Source organism: Porites lutea, chromosome 2 (assembly GCF_958299795.1).
Source record: "Porites lutea chromosome 2, jaPorLute2.1, whole genome shotgun sequence".
Lineage (NCBI taxonomy): Eukaryota > Metazoa > Cnidaria > Anthozoa > Scleractinia > Poritidae > Porites > Porites lutea.
Genome location: NC_133202.1, coordinates 10,136,726 through 10,153,861, shown reverse-complemented (window position 1 = coordinate 10,153,861; position 17,136 = coordinate 10,136,726). Strand labels below are relative to the sequence as shown.

The following is a 17,136-nucleotide window of genomic DNA, read 5'->3' as shown; positions in this document are numbered from 1 at the left end:
GCCATCAAATGTATGTAAAGGTGTTGGATCATCAATGTTATAAGCAACTGATTTTGTTTTCTTAGCATTCAGTACAAGGCCAACTTTCTTGCACTCTTTTTCAGCTGTTAGCAGTAATTCCTGAGCTTGAGCTATTTCATCCGACAGTAGTGCTATGTCGTCTGCGAAGTCTAAGTCAGCAAGAACTACTTTGGGGTGTCTTCTTGATCTTCAAGTGGTGATGGTAAATCCCATCTTCTTTCCCAGCCATAGCTTTTCTCATAGCATAGTCAAGCACGATTATAACAGGAAAGGAGCTAATGTATCGCCCTGCAGTACACCGGTTGTGATGTCGAACATCTCTGTTTCTCCATCTGGAGAAAACACTTTGGCCTTTGTATTCGTATACATCATCTCAATAGCTTGCAATAGGGTAGGTGGAATCCCATAGGCTTTAAGAATACGCATCATTTTACCCCGATGAATTGAGTCGAAAGCCTTGTTGAAGTCAATAAAAGTCATGACAGCTTCAATGTTATTTGCTTTAACTCCCTCGATTATTCTTCTGAGTGTTAATATTTGGGCCACTGTAGATCTTTTGGGCCGGAAACCGTTCTGGTTCACTCTGAGTCGGATGTCAATTACACTCCTGATTCGGTTTAAAATCAGGCGATTATACATCTTGGCTATGATGCAAATCAGGCTGATTCCCCTGTAATTATCGGTCTTTGACAAGTCCCCAGATTTAGGTACAGGGATGATATTCATATAGGACCACAGATCAGGTTTGTCATTTTTTATCAGAGCTTGATTGCAGAAGTCTAGAAATATGTTGTCAAAGTCACATAACTTGAATACTTCAGGTGGTATTGCATCCGGGCCAGCTGCTTTCCCGATTTTTAATGAAGATTTCACTTTCTTGAGCTCTTCTATAGTGAACAGGCCGTCATTGATATCAAGGTCCTCAAAGATGTTTAGTATTTCTTCGTCCAGATCTTCTACCCCTGGGGGATTACCCAGGAGTTTCTTAAAGTGGGTGAACCATGTGATCACTCGTTCCTCAGGGCTTGATCCCTCTACTTGACCTTCTTTAGCTCTTTTCCTTCCAGTAATCTCATTAACTGCCTTCCATGCCTCACCATATTTCTGGGCTTCACGAGAGCCTTCCTGGTTCGTATTTGTGCCTCTAATTCCACTTCCCTCACTTGATGATATACTTTATACAGATTACTCAGGGCTTGAGACCAAGCTTCTTTATCTTCCTCGGTGTTGGTGCATTCGTACAGACTCTGCGCCGCCTGTGCTTCCTGGCGGGCTGATACCACTTGTGCGTTTGATGATCGGAGGGATTTCCTAACTTTTGTTTTCTTAGGCAGGCATTCTTCCATAGCTTGTCTGTTGGCTTTAACAAACTTTTCATATTTAACCCCGTTACCTTCATCACTCAATACGTGGTATCTATTCTTGACAGCGACTGTGTATTTCCACTGAAGGTCTGGGTCAGTGGAAAACTGCTTCCAGTCATATTTCATCTTCTTGGCTACTTTAGATATTCTAAGACTAAGCTTGATTTTAGCACAAACTACCCGATGGTCAGATCCCACTGTGCTGAAGGTGTTGTAAGCTTCAGCATTATGGACGCTGTTCCTCCACTTTCGGCGCACTAATATATAATCGAGTTGCCGCAACGATCCTGTGCTACCCATGAAGGTCCACAATTTCCCTGGTCGTTTCTTAAACTGAGTGTTAGCTGCTATTAGACTGTACTCAGATAATAATTCTACGAGGTACTTTAGTCTACACTCCGATGCAAAACATAATTATGGTCAACATGGTCAACACAAGCTTGTAGTATGACTCCATCCCAAGTTCACAAGTTGGCGGCACTTTCAATCGATGTTATTTTTTTTATGCAAAATACAATAGTAAGTGTCACGGTTAGCGCGTCCAGACGATGACAAACGCTTCTACTCGCATGGCAAGGTTTATGAAACATCCTATGAAATCTTAATCAACTGTGGACAAGATCCTGTAAAATCATACAAGATCCTACGGGATCTTACAAATCCTAATCAATTCTAGAGAAGATCCTACAATTTCATAGCCAAGATCCTATGGAATCCTGCAAGATCGTGCAGGATCCTAGACAAAATGCTATGGAATCCTCATCAATTCTAAACAAGATGCTACGGGATCTTTGTCAAGGTACGGAAGGACTGAATAGCATCCTGTAAAATATTAAACATGATAATAAAATCAATAACCGATGAATTCTTTTGAAAAGTATACAAGAGCTTATTTGGGCAGGTAAAATGCAAAGACAAGCTTTATGCAAGATCTTATGAACTGAATTCTAATCAATTGTGGACAAGAACCTATGAAATCCATACAAGATCCTACAGGATCCTCGACAACCCTCCTTGATCTTACAGGATCCTAGACAAAAGCCTATGGCATCCTTATGTGTTCTAGACATCTTTATGTTTTCCAGGATCTTAGACAAAATTTCATGGAATCCTTATCAATTCAAGACAAGATGCTATGTAATCTTAGACAAGATTCTAAAAGACTCCACAGCACTCTGTAAAATATTAAACAAGATAATACAACCAAGAACCTAAGAAATTAGTTGGCAAATATACAAGTGCTTATTTGAGCATTTAATTTGCAAGGACAAGGTCTACGAAACATCTTATGAAATGTTAATCAATTGTGGGCAAGATCCTGTAAAATCATACAAGATCCAACGGGATCTTACAAATCCTAATTGATTCTGGAGAAGATCCTACAAGATAATAGACAAGACCCTATGGAATCCTGCAAGATCGTGCAGGATCCTATACAAAATGCTATGGAACCCTCATCAATTCTGAACAAGATGTTACGGGATCTTTGTCAAGATACGGAAGTACTGAATAGCATTTTGTAAAATATTAAAAAGGATAATAAAATCAATAATCTAAGAATTCTTTTAAAAAATATACAAGAGGTTTTTTGTGCAGGTAAAGTGCAAAAAAAAAAAACTTTACGGAACCTGGACCATCCTACTAGATCTTACAGGATCCTAGGCAAAATCCCATGGCATCCTTATGTGTTCTAGACATCTTTACGTGTCCCGGGATCTTAGAGAAGATTCTGAAGGACTCAACAGCAATCCTTAAAATAATTAACAGGATAATACACTAAGGAACCAAGGAAATTAGTTACGAAGTATACAAGTGCCTATTTGGGCAATTATAATGGAAAGGCAAGGTTTACGAAAGATCCTATGAAATCCTAATAAATTGTGGACACGATCCTGTGGAATCATACAAGATCCTACGGGATGATCTCTCAGGATCCTAGAAAAAATCCTATAAAATCGTTATTAATTTTAGTCAAGATGCTATGGGATCTTAGAGAAGATTTTTAACGACTCAACCGCATCCTCCGTAGTCAAAATATTTAAAAGGATAATACGGGGAAAAACCTAAGAAGTCAGTTTCGAAATATACTAGTCTTTATTTCAGCAGTTAAAATGCTTAGAAGGTTCACGAAAGATCCTATGGGATCCTAATCAACTCTGGAAATGATCCTACAGTATTATAGACAAGATCACATGGAATCCGACAGTATCCTACAGTATCCTAGAGAATCCTATAAGATCGCACAGGATCCTAACCAAAATCTTTGCAAAATAGTTTTTGCAAAATGTCATTTGTCGCACAGTCGTTCTTAAACTGGCATGTATATTAAAGTCATGTAAAAAATTTACAAGTGTGGCACAGTATGTACACTTTGATCGGATGATCTATGTCATAACATGTCTTGAACAACCATGGGTATTGACGTAAGCGTCCTACTGGGGGATAAGCTGGCATGTGCATGCTTGATTTGTCGAACTGTCGTCGTTCTTAAATTAGTATGTACATTAAAGTAATGTGAAAATTTTACACATGTGGACGTTTATATTGTAGTAAAATATACGGCACAGAATGTACGATTTGACGGTCTATGCCGTAACATGTCTTGAATGACCATGGATATTGACGTAAGCGTCCTACAGCGGGATTCGCTGTCTGTCAGGTTACCCCTGATGGGTTCTTCAGCATATATGACGGGGAAGTTTAAAGTTTTGTTTCCATTGGCCCTGTTCCATGTTCCTCGATATAGGTAATATTGATGTAAGTTCTCTGCCAAAAAATTACATATTAAATAATGTAAAAAAGAGGGAAAATTTTAAAGTCATACGGTCAGAATTAAACGTTAGCCGGTGCACCATTAAGCATGCAGTAGAAAATAGTTCCGCCCATTCGCGCCGGTTCGAACCACCAAGAGTAAGTGATAATGTTAAATAAACTCTCTCTTCTCTGTCCGTCCGGAATTTATGAAGAAGATTCATAAACTTTTACCACTAAAAACAGTTGCGAAATAACATGACGTGATTGATTTGAACAGTCTCCGCTATCCGGTGTTTGACCCTTATACGTTGGTCGTTTAATAAAGTTTTCCGCCTTCTATTTTACAAGTTTCACTGACTTAGCAATTTTCTTTCAGCTATTTCTCTTTTGTGTCTTTAAATCGATAAAAATCGTGCCTCTGACATTTTCTGTTTCTGAGATCGAGCTTGCTTAATACGGACACGGACACTACGGCATCAGTCCCGCTGGTGTCCATATTAACAGGGTTTCACTGTATTTTGGAGCAATTTTTATTGGGGGCGTCTATAGCGCTGCCCACGGATGATGACACAAAACGTAACCCCCACCGAGACTCAGACAAACATTGGCCCTTTCTGCAAGAGGTCGCAAGGGCGCTGTATGGAAACGCACAGTTTGCGATCAGCTCTGCTCGCCCTTTCAGCGTTTAGAGGAGCGTTCCAGTTTCGAAATTCGAGGAAGATCCGGGAGAATATAATGTACTACAAATCAAAACATAGCTCAAGTGCAATTGATGCATTGGATTGATGCAGAGGGGAAAATGCGAGAACTTTTAAACGCCCTGTGTAGATACCTTATTTGCAACCCAGCCGGTAAATGTTTTCAAAGAATTAGCTGATATTCAACTCCGAGTTTTCAGAATTCTCATCGAATTCTTTAAAGAAAATTTGATAATTGTTTAGAAACTTCGATTTCTGTGCCGAAGTAGAAAGAGTCGTAGCCGTACCAGATATTCGATAAGTTCAGATTTTCGTGAAAAACAGAGAGACCTAGTCTAGACTGCCGGGCTGTTCAGGGCTATAGTATTTTGAAAACCGTGCCCGCGATTCTAGCCTCCCCCCGCAGACATTCTTAGGGGTGCGTCACCCACCCCTAAGAATGTCTGCGGGGGAGGCTACCGAGATTCGAGATTCGAAAATGCTAAAACTCGGAGAATTTGTGCACTACAGGACCAACCCTTTTTAGAATATATTATTGCTTGGCATTTGCGACAAACATCGAATGCTTCAGGGAGGTTTCGATGATAATTTTTCTGGATATCCTGGATAACTGACTCGGTGAGTCACGCCGGTGAAGCGTTGAAAGCATCCCAGATTTCACAAAACGCCCAAGGTCGACAACTGAGTCTACTTCTAACCAAGGGCTATGCTTGAAATCGCTTGAGATTTTTAAAGAAACATTTCACGTTTTTAGAAGAATTGAATCGAAGAATTCGTGAGAATGGAACAAATTTAAGACTGCCATGTATCTACCTTCTTCAAGTTTCCCCACTACCTGATCAGTGATCATTGCCACAAAACATAGCGTACTTCACTTTCTTTCCGGATTTCTCGCATTTATTTAGTGACTCAGACCACTTTTTCGGGGATCCTTGAGTCCCTCTTACATTTTCCCCAGCTGCAACGCTTATTGTTTATCATATCCTGATAAAAATACGCAAAAAAAATCAATGTTTTGACTCAACACTCAGTAAACGCGCATACAAAGCCTTTGAGTGAGAAGCAAAGTTTGTCTGAGCTTTGCGGGGGGTCTCATCAGACGAAGACTATTTTTAGAATCTGTGTGCAGTGCTATTAGACAGGGGGCGATCATTAGAGAGGAGCATTTGAGATAGAGCAAATTTACGGCAGTGTTTCCTTTTTACACCAGAGCTTTTTGGACGGAATAGGGTCGGTGGTTTCCTTAAGAGCATGGACCTCGAACTTTCTTTGAAAGAGATACCTCTAACCTTCAAAGGCTATGGGTACCGTGGGTGAGAAATGCACTATCAGAACCCGCTGGCATGCATATAAGGATTTTCAAAGCATCCCTCCGGTTAACCAAGTCGCGGCCAACCAAGTTCCATGCTTTTCCTTGTACCCGGATTTTTAATTTTATAGACTCCCCTTTAAATTTGGTTAATTAATTACGTTATTTTTTAGCTAAGAAAAAGTACTTCATCAATTATGCCTTACTGAACTCACCGGCATTACAACAGGTTAGCCACCCTGTTTCATCTTTTAGTTCTTAATTAACTTATTAGGTCAGATTATTGACTTTCTGATTCAACAAACGGAATAGACAATAGTCGGCGCTTTCTGTCTATACAGTAACTATTCTGCCTGCATTTACAGGTCTAAGGGCCTGTTAACATGGAGGTGGGGGACCCCAGGTTTGTGAGGTAACCCGTTTAGGTGGGCGGCGTAACCCGCCTGTCCATATTATCTCTCATTTTAATGTGATCACGTTTACATCAGGTGGGGTAACCTCACCTACCTGTTACTTCACCTACCTGGGGTCCCCACCTTGATGTAAACAGGCCCTAAAATTCATAAAAGGATTTGAACCGATGCAACCTTCTGTGTGGTCTTAAAGTGAAATCCGATCAACTGATATCTTACAGTGTAACTATAAGCTTCCGGGATTTTTTAACAGCTGCATATATCTACCCTTTACTTACAGCGAGTTATTATCCGTAAATTCTTACCTCCTGCTCCTCGAGTATTTGACGAAGAATTACAGAAAGCTCTTCAAAAGAAGGGCGATTATCGGGGGAATGCTGCCAACACTTTAGCATGACGTCATAACTATAGAAAGATCGCGAGAATCAGTACAGTATCTTAGTTTGACAGGGATGATCATCATTGTAATCCCACATATATTAAAATACATCCGTCTGTCATTGCTCCTCGCCGCTAGACAGTTTCGCAAGAATGGCGTCTGAGTCACAAAACCTCTTTTGAGGAGGGGCAGGGCGGGGGGGGGGAAGGGAGGGCGGGGAGGGAGGGCTGATGAGAAACTATTGTTGAGCAATAAAATTTGGAAGACCCTACTTGCTTCATTCGAAAATTTCAATATTCCCCCCTTTTGGAGCTCTACAATTTGACCCCCCCCCCCCCCCACCTCTCACACAGGCACACACAATCCCACCTTTAACTCTAAGTCGGTATAGATTTATATCATTATGATAAAACCTTATTAGTTGTGGCATTAGTAGTACAGCCAGGAGCTTTCTGCTCTCCTCTTGTTACTCAAAATCCTCCTTCCCGACCTATTACATTTTAGGAGCTCGGATAGGTCCACCTAATTACCATGGGTGTCACTATAAAACTTACAATTCTTCAGAACAGTGAGCCGGTTTCCCCAATCGAGCGCCTTCTAACAGCAATTCATGAAGCTCCACCAATCCAGTTACGCCCCTATAAGGCAGCTCTGCTATGAAGCACAGGTTTCGGGTTATTATCTTATTGATATATCCGTTTCCATGCATGCGGCTGTCAGAATTGTCTCGATCGCCCCTGACGAATTGGAAAGAATAACGGCGCAGGCAAAACCCAATCTAAATATAATCTTCTCCTTGCATTAAGATTCTAGTTTAAAGCCTGGGCCCGGTTGCATAGAACGCCCGTAAGAACTACGTGTATACGTACGTGCACTCATAACTTAAGTGAGTTGCAATAAATCACTTAAGTGGTCCACTTAGGGAATTCACTTTAGTGGTTGTACTTACGATTTTCCTAAGTGTTCACTTAAGTGTCGGTTATGCAACAGAAATTGCGGGTGTTGCATAAAACCTTTTTACGGAAAAAATAGCTCGTAAATTTACGGGACCTATGTAGGTCCCGTATCGTTACTGTTTTTACTAAAGTTAACGAGATCTTTTACTGAGAAGTGAAAAAAAGTAATTTTTCTTCACGTAATTCGTTCCAATACGCTTTGTTAACCTCTGATGTACACTTTAAAGCCGAAGTTGTAAAAAAAGAAGAAGAATTGTAATTTCAGTAGACATTAAAGAAAAATAACGATTGCATGCAAATTTCATTTTGTTGAGAGGCTTAAAAGTGTTCGAAACGAATTAAAACTTTCTTTACACTCACCGATGGTTAGCTTAAAAATAAAGCGTAAGTCATTAATAAAGTACTATATCAAAGTTACGTGTGCCTTTAAGTGAGCCCGTAAGTTACCACGTAAAAAAGTAACTTACGAGCGTGCTAAGTGCGTTTCATGCAACACCCGTAAGTGTACCCATAACGGATTCGTAAGTGACCTACTAAAGTGGGCACTTAAGTGTAGGTTTTATGCAACCGAGCCCTGGCAAGCCTGTTTAACCCTGGTTGAACCAGGCTTACCTGGATTTTTAAAATGAAAAGAAGAAATGAAAACCTATGTAACCTTTATTTTACTAGTCGTTCTGTTGAGGTAGTTGAGTGGGTTGTTTGACGGAGTTCTACCCATTGCCTAAAAGTCCGTATTCATGTCCAGCATTTCATAATCGCCACTATCACCTGGACACTTTCTTGAGACGACTCAGGTCGTCAGCACAGGGCATATAAGTGACACAGCTAATATCATTTATAATATTATTCTACTTTGAGACGTCTTCGAAAGACACGTAGTATTAGAATCATGTCATTATCAGGCCTGAACATTTAAAAATGCTTTTTTTTCTGTTTGGGGAAATTTTATATCCTTTTAAGTTCATGAAATACTACGTAGTTATTGGAACTTACCAAGTGTAACAATTTCCCAAAGAACGACACCGAAGGACCATCTGTTGGTGGTATAAATCATTTAAACTATCAAAATTAGAAGTTAGAGATGCAAACACAGTAATGACTTGGCAAATATATGAACTTTCAAGTTACACACATATTTTGAGATACTAGACGAAGTACAACTTACACATCTCCTTTGATGGTACTGATTCCCTTCAAAGCTTCTATAGACATCCAAAGCCACGGAATTCTCCCCTTGCGTATAACGAGAACGACTACTATTAGATGGTATTCTGAGTAATAGCTTCTTTAAAATAAGAGATGTAATCTGCCCTCTATTTCCCAACTTGCTGTATGTCTCAAAGTCCCCCCGTCTTCTTGAGGACACAATTATTTATGACTGTTTGAATAGCTATAAATCAGACTCGTCAGAACGAAGTGTACCAGCTTTGCCTATATCTATTGCAGGTGATAAGTCATGTGGTAAAACGCCTTGCCGAAGAGGAAGAAACACACTGGGCGAGGACAGACAGACAGGTTGCATATACAATCAACTCTCTCTTAAAGAACACCTCTATAAGACGGACACCTCCCTAAAACGGACACCTCTACAAGACGGACACCTCCCTAAAACGGACACCTAGAGTTGGTACCTGCCTTTCTTTACTCCCTTTATTTGACTCTTTATAAGATGGACACTTACTGCCGGTCCCAAAGGTGTCCGTCTTAGAGGGAGTTGACTGTAATTGCAAATGGAAATAACCATTTCTAACGATGTAAGCTCTTTGTTTCTGTTGTCCCCAAACGTTTCTTGCTCTCCAGCATAACGTTTTGATACAGCCAGACAGCCAGTCCGAAAGATACAAGAAACAGTTACAACGAACTTTTTACCTGCAAGGTCTTAATGTAATGTCCATCTCTGGATATGTCACGTGACATTCCGAAATCAGCAACTTTTGCCACCAGGCCTCCTCCAACCAAAACATTTCTAGAAGCAAGGTCACGATGAACACACTGTGTTGCAAAGAAAAAACAACAACAACAACACATTGCATTTATTGAAGTTGTTTCTGATGATCAATAAAACATTAACCGCTGGAAAGAAAAAAAAAGGATAAAAGGTAAAAGAAAAAGGAAGAACACGTGTACCACCACCTTAAAAACAGTGGGCGAGTTTATCGAAGACTAAGCACTGAAAACTACGATTGTTTCATATTTATAGTTTTGTAAGTACTTGGCTTTAACTGTCACGTTTGGAGAGACATGTCCCAGAGGCAGACGAACTAGCTATATAAGTCAGACTCTAGCCTGTGCCAGGCTCTCAGATAGTATAGTGGGAACGTATTAAAACGAGCAAAGCGAAAATAAGACGCGCACGACTTGGGAAAGGGGGCGGTGGCGGCGGGAAAAATGGGAGAGAGCCGAACTGTCTCTCCCCAGCCCCCGCGCATTTTTCGCATTTTTTTTTCTGAACGACTTTTCACCACTTTTTTCACACTTTTTTCGGAGCCTGGTACAGGTTAGTCAGACTCCAAATATAATTTCACTCTTGTTTTAATTTGGAAATGAAATGGGAAATAGAAACATACTTTATGGTGTTGATTGTAACCTTTCTACTACTTTTGTGTAGGCTGGTACAATAAAACCGTGCATATCAGAAGAACCTTCCTTATCCAATTAAGATCTTTATTTGTTGGTTATCTACTGAAACATTAGGGTAAAACGCTTTTTTAAAACAGTTTCTTGTTTTTGTGACAGAAAATATTTTGTCATTTAAATGATTATGAAGGGCGTGGTTCCCTTGCTTCCCTGTAACACTCTGATTATTCCCAGAAAATCCGTATTTCAGGTTCATCTAAATGACTTGTACTGTTTTCACTGACTTTTCCTATTCCCAGATGAGAACCTACATAATAATATTTTAATATCAATTAGCTCTTGTAAAATGAACGTCTGAATTGATCAACGAAGTCCTCTTGTACAAGCGCCAGTTGTTCAAAAGGTAGATGACGTCAATCCACCGGATAAATCTCTATCCAGCCTATAGTGCAACTGGTTTCCCTAATACTTATCCACTAGATAGTGATGTGTCCGGTGGATAGCACTATCCACCGGATAGATCTCTATCCAGCCTATAGTGCAATTGGTTTCCCTAATACTTATCCATTGGATAGTGATATGTCCGGTGGATAGCACTATCCAGCTTTTCAAAATTGGAGCCAGGTTATTAGTTACGGCGTTCTAGTGCTCGGGTTTTGACAGTTAAGTCCCCTCTCAGATTGTTTATTGAGATTTTACGATTGGGGTCAGGGAACGCCTATAATAAAGAATTACAGACGAGATTGATTTTTCTGAAAAACGTTCCTCATAGACATTTGCAACTTATGCCATGATGTAAGGTATGTATAGCCCTCGGGTCTTAGTCAAATAACAGTCAAATAGTGTCAAATAGGAGTGGAAAGCAGTTTTGATTTAATGGAGTTGTTTAAAAATGATTTACCATAATTAGATAATTTATTCAGGAAATAGGTTCACAATATTTTAGTTCTAGTAAAAGCTATTTTTTTACAGTCAAATTTCGTGATAAGAACGTTCAGCTAGCACTTCCAATAACTACTCACTCCAAACAATATTTTGATCACAATCTTCAGAATACCTGTTTACTCTCCAAGTGCTTCATACCATTAGAAACGTCTAACGCAATCTTTAAAAGTTCCCTCTCATTCAGCCGTGACCAGATGTTTGAATAAGTTGGAATGTCTCTCTCGGGTTGAACACGACTACTGCGGAGTATGTTATCAAGGCTTCCACCAGAAACCAACTCAATAACAACACAAAGCGGCTCTGCCAAAGAAATGTATTAATAAATCAAAAGATCAGTGGAAAGTAAATACTGTAGATAACGAGATATAAAAGATAGTTCAGAACGGATATATTTAATAGATGGATGGGTGCTTGAGTAATTCATAGCAATATAACATGCGTCTGAAGGCAATGTGTTCTGTATTGAAGATGCGAATTAACCGCATACGCGTGCCCTATATTAAAGAAAAAAAAATAATGATAATAATAATAAAATTAAAAGGCAGTTCCAGCTAAAATGCTTCAGGTCTAAGTAAGGGTGTACCTGATGAGCTAGCATCATCTGCTCTAAGGTGAGGAGATTTTTTTTTATCTTTGAAATTTTCAATCACTTGTTAAAGCTTTCGTTTTACAAAGTAAGAGGATACCCTAATAGAGTTTCGTCACCTGTAGCTGTACATGCTACAAACACAGTGTCCAACCAAGGGAAATGCCTGTCTACACCCCTGTTGAGATTCGTGAGATTCATGATCAGGAAATGGGATTCCTCCAAGGAGCAAGCTAACGCACTGAGAAAGTTTTATAAAATTGATACGTAAGTACATAATTTTAGACACGTGGCTCATAGTGATTCGACTATTCTTAGGCTTTCGTTACCTTCAAATGTACAAGCTCCAACCAAGCTCACTATATTTGGATGGCGGCCAACGTGTATGAGGGTTGCTAACTCACGTATGAGTGCCATTCGTTCTTGTTGATCTGCATTTTCTAAAACAAAGGAAGAAACGTACAGCTAAGTAACATTACCAAAGTCCAGGCTCATTCGTCCACTAACAGCAAGCATATTGTATAGGTCAGTCAGTAAAGGGCCGATTGTGAAGAAAAAATGAAACGAATCGCAGCCAATATATGTTGAGAGTATATGAACACAGCCAACTCAAGTTTAGCTGGGTTGTGTGTTTGGACCACAACAATGCAACACCAGTCTTCTGATTTCCCTGATGATGAATTCATGAAGAGGTCACATGCATTGTTTTAGAAATGAAAAAAAAAAAAAAAAGAAAAAAAAGGTGGTGCTGAAAGGGTGGGATACTAGAACAGAGACAACTAAAGTTGATTTAAAGTGAATTTACCACCGTAAAAATTGAAAACTTAAAGTATGATTCCTAGCGCATTGACACCCTGCCATACCAGCTTGCTCGATTTATTGCGTACTCGAGAAAGACCCTGCATAAATTGAGTAATAAATAGTCCTATTTGAAATAATAGCATTCTCGTTCGCAGAGCAAAAAACTCAGAACTCAGTTACGACCATTGGTTTTCAAAAACGGATACTTCTGCCCAAAAAGAAAAATCAGTTTATCGAGAGAAAATAAGATAAAAAAGTAAACTTTTACAGAGGTTCGGGCTGAGTCGAATTCAAAGGCTTGAAACGATTCAGGTAGAGCCTCCTTTTCTGCCCCTCGACCAAGGGGAGACTCGCAGGGTAGCTTTTTGTCAAAGCGAGGTTGGGTACGGTTTCTGTATCGAATGCAGGTTAAACAACCAGTGAGTGTACCCGTTTTCAGACCAAAAAGGTAATTTTTGATAACATCAAACATGATCTTAAAGTTCCAGTTATAAGCTCGGGACACATAACACTAACATAGGCTGCACATACCTAAAACATATGCCTTAACTTATTAATGGTAAACAAAACAGCAACCAGCAAAACTTGTAAAAACTAACAAAACGAACCTTTAAGTGTTTTAACAGCCACGGGAAGCCTATTTCCGTCAGTTCGTGAATACACTCCTTTGGTTACAATACCAAACTCCCCTCCGCCAAGCTTTTCTTCTGTTATAACTAGCCTATTTCGAGGGATTTCCCAGTCTCGATTTTCTGTGTCCATGCCTTGTAAGTATAATTCGTTGTCGATGGCTTCCTCTTGAGCGTCCATGGTAGACAGCGTGCCCTCCTGAGTGGAATCTGCGCTGATAGTGCTAGTGGAATGACTGTTTCGCAGCTGGTTAATTAATTCTGCGCCATTTCTTTCTTGCAACTCCATAAATTCTTGCTGCGTCTTGACCAGCTAAATTTAATTGAAATGATAAGCTAAGGTTAAAATCTGACATTCTGTTGTTAAAATAGCTTCGCAGAGGGGTGTAGCTGGGGGAGAGGGGGACGGGGGTCAGTGATGCACATGTATGGGTAAGAATTCTTTTCCAAGACTATTACTGTGATCGAATATGATTAATAATTTTCTCTTTTTGTTTTAAAAATCAGTCAAGTATAAATTTCTGGATTTACATAGGTTGAAGCTTATTTGTTGTAATTTTTTGGTTTCCACTAATTAAAGGTATATACATGTATAAATGGACGCTTTACTTTTAGTCTCAATGGCTCAATCTAAATATTAGAGGTCAACATGGAAAGAGGCTTTGCCCAAATTGCCCTGCATGTTAGGTGATTTTTTTTCTCTCGGCAACTTATATAAAAAAAAACTACTTAGCTAAGAACAATCTAGAAATTACATTTTACTGTACTGTTATCCATTTAACATACAGCTGAACATATTTTTCCATTTCTGATTAGCTCACGAGCTTAATAGTCTCAATAGTTAGAACTGCAACATCAGTTACAAAAACTATTTCTCGTAAGTACAATTTAAATTCCATGTGTTTGAAAGAAAGATGCTGATTTATCTGACTGAACCATCAGAAATTAATTTATTTTTGGCCAGATCCAATGCTAAGAGTCACAGCTTTTTTCTCTGGGTAGTTATGTTTAACTTGACGATCTTTTCAGTCCGTGAAAACAGTATTTCCTTTTTCCGAACACAGAAATCGTCTTTATATTAGAAGACGAATTCACGAAGGTGACGAAGGTGATTCAACGAAGGTGATTCGAAGGTGATTCAACGAAGGTGACGTTTAATTAATTTCTGCTTGCCGGGTTTCTACCCTGGTGCCTCTTGCATATTATAAATAGTTAAATATCAGTTAATGTTTCACCCGGTCATCAGCGGGACAGAAAAAAGTTAGAAAACAGCATTTGTGTTGGAAAACTTTTCTTTAACATTTGAACGATCGTATTCAGCGAATATCACTTTTAACTGTTAACTTTTCATTTAACAGTTAACTAATAATTTAATATCTAGTTTTTGGCCAATTATTAGTTAACTACAGCATATCTGTTTTTTTGCCGAATATCAGTTAATTGCTAACCCCATTGGCACCCTCGTATTCTGGATTCCAAAGATTTCCCGGATTCAACTTCGGATTCCATAAGCAAAACTCTCCCAGATTCCCTTCATGGGTCGAATATCATACTGCATGTCCAAAAATGAGAGCGAGGAATTGATTTATTGTATTATTATTCCTAGACTATTAGTTTCATACTTTTGACAGCGTTTAAGGCCGTTTTTTGATGAAAATATCTTTTCTATGAGGACTCTTTGTGAAGGTATCATAGAGTCCTGCGTCAGTGACACAAGAAGCATCCAGTCTTGGTCATTTATACGTAATTGCGTTTCTTTCACATACCTCCAAATTACGTTGGCTGTTGGCCCTCATCCACCACTTTTGTTTCATTACGATGACGATCATGACGACAACAAGTATAGCCACAATTCCGACAGTGATAGATGGCCAGAGTAGTTGAGACATACCATCGTCCTCGGAAGCTAAAAGCACGTATAGCTCATTTAATGTAATAAAGGTTGCCTTGGGCATACGGAACTCACTGCAATGATTTGCATGAGTGCCTACTAAACAATAGCTTTCCAATTGCCAAAGCGACCTTTATTGATAGAATAGTTAATCTTCATGCATTTCGGGGGGTGGGGATGGGGGGGGGAGGGTGAAGAAGAAGTAAAATGGAGTGTTCTTTACTCCACACTTTTCCTTTTTTTTTATCCGTTTAAGTCGTGTCAGATTTAGAATCATTCCTTTATTTCTTTATAGGTAATGAGCAGTGAATTCGCATGCGAGGCACTGAGTTAAAATTTCCATCATTTTAGTGTCCTTTTTGAACTCCATGAAAATGTCTCCAAAAATAATTTTGTGAATTTAAAGATTTTTCACTCTGACCGAATCCAGAGAACTGGACGCTGTAGTACAGGTAAAGTTCACATCTCATTTGATGCATGCTAGGACGATATCCCAGTGGTGGAAACAACTGAGGGATTAAATTCTTAATTTATTTGCTACCGCGAAAGGTTTGGCCAAAGAGTCATTTTATAAGTAGGTTGAGTACGATCTTCCGGGTGAACGGCTGAGACGAAAGCAACTGATTTATTATCGTAACTGTGTTCACTATAAAAGATTTTAAATTCTCTTGAAAGCTTGGATCATATTTCGAGTTAAGAAGTCGAAAAACTGTTACCTTTGTTGCTTGATGGAGACTTTGTAGCGAACGTCAACGCTGCTTCACTGGAATAAGCTCTCCCCACTACATTTGTTGCCGCACACATATACTTAGGATCCTCGTCCTTTATAGTACGGAAAACAAGGTTGAGAGTGGAAACACTTCCATTGGTGGTCACGGTGTCGTTGACGACAGTTGAGTTGTTTCTTAACCAGCTTATAACTGGACGCGGGAGGCCTTCTGCAGCACATTTTAGGGCTACAACTGCAGTTCCAGATTTTAACTTCACAGTATTGTCTTGGGGGTGCATTGTGAAGAAGGGCTTCCATAATACTAACACATAAGGCAAGCGAACAAATATTAATGATATTAAATCTCCCCATAAAGCAATGGTAAACAACAAACACTTTTTAAGTGTTTAAAATAACTGGTCTCGAGGGAAACAGTTAATTTTGATTCCCGCGAATCTCAATATTTCCCGAGGCGAGCCTGAGGGAAACATTGAAAACTGTTTTTGATTTATTATTGATATAGTTAGAAATTTTGAAGCTGAAAATACATTAAACCTCGCTGTAACGGCGGTTGTCGGTCAACATTTCCGGGTAACAGTGCGCTGTTACCCTTTGACTAATAGATTTTTGCAATGTTCCCCGCTCGGAGATTTTGGCGGGAAACAGTTTTATTGTTAAATGTCATGTGACCTCGAAGTAATTAATGAGAACGCGCGCTGTTGGGAAGAAATTTCCCGCTATATAACAATACTTGTTAGTTTTATGAAGGGTCCCTTACCTTACCTTTTCACTGAAGCACTGGACATATCCCTGATACAAAAATGATAGTATTTACCTGTGACAGTTGCAGTCGATGATCTTTTCCAACCTGCAAAATTGCTTGCCTCACACCAGTACACCCCGCTGTCTTCTCTTTTGATCGACTCAAAACGTAGCATGGAATGACCCTTGACAGTACTTATTGGAGGATGCAGGAGGCGACTTCCATTCTTAAACCAAGTGATGTTTGGCAGCGGAATTCCGGATGCATGGCAAGTCAGGTTGAAATTACTTGTAGAGGGAACAGTAACTTGTCGAGGCAGATCGAGAGAAAAAGTTGGTGAT

At 39.5% G+C, this 17,136-nt stretch overlaps 2 protein-coding genes across 2 annotated transcripts; both read right to left on the bottom strand.

Annotated features, from left to right (window-relative positions):
* Positions 1 to 279: 279 nt before the first annotated feature.
* LOC140925604 (uncharacterized) lies at positions 280 to 1,685 on the bottom strand. The gene is made up of 2 exons (XM_073375521.1): positions 1,119 to 1,685; positions 280 to 1,005 (listed from the first exon to the last, which is right to left on the bottom strand). The coding sequence occupies exons 1-2, from the start codon at positions 1,683 to 1,685 to the stop codon at positions 280 to 282; spliced, it is 1,293 nt and encodes a 430-aa protein (XP_073231622.1).
* A 1,775-nt stretch (positions 1,686 to 3,460) lies between these two features.
* On the bottom strand, positions 3,461 to 17,109 carry LOC140927686 (angiopoietin-1 receptor-like). The gene is made up of 12 exons (XM_073377359.1): positions 16,868 to 17,109; positions 16,040 to 16,354; positions 15,199 to 15,338; positions 13,412 to 13,745; positions 12,332 to 12,442; positions 11,529 to 11,716; positions 9,764 to 9,886; positions 9,060 to 9,127; positions 8,888 to 8,928; positions 7,493 to 7,592; positions 6,865 to 6,964; positions 3,461 to 4,151 (listed from the first exon to the last, which is right to left on the bottom strand). The coding sequence occupies exons 1-12, from the start codon at positions 16,968 to 16,970 to the stop codon at positions 4,086 to 4,088; spliced, it is 1,689 nt and encodes a 562-aa protein (XP_073233460.1). The 5' UTR covers positions 16,971 to 17,109; the 3' UTR covers positions 3,461 to 4,085.
* Between the last annotated feature and the right edge of the window lie 27 nt (positions 17,110 to 17,136).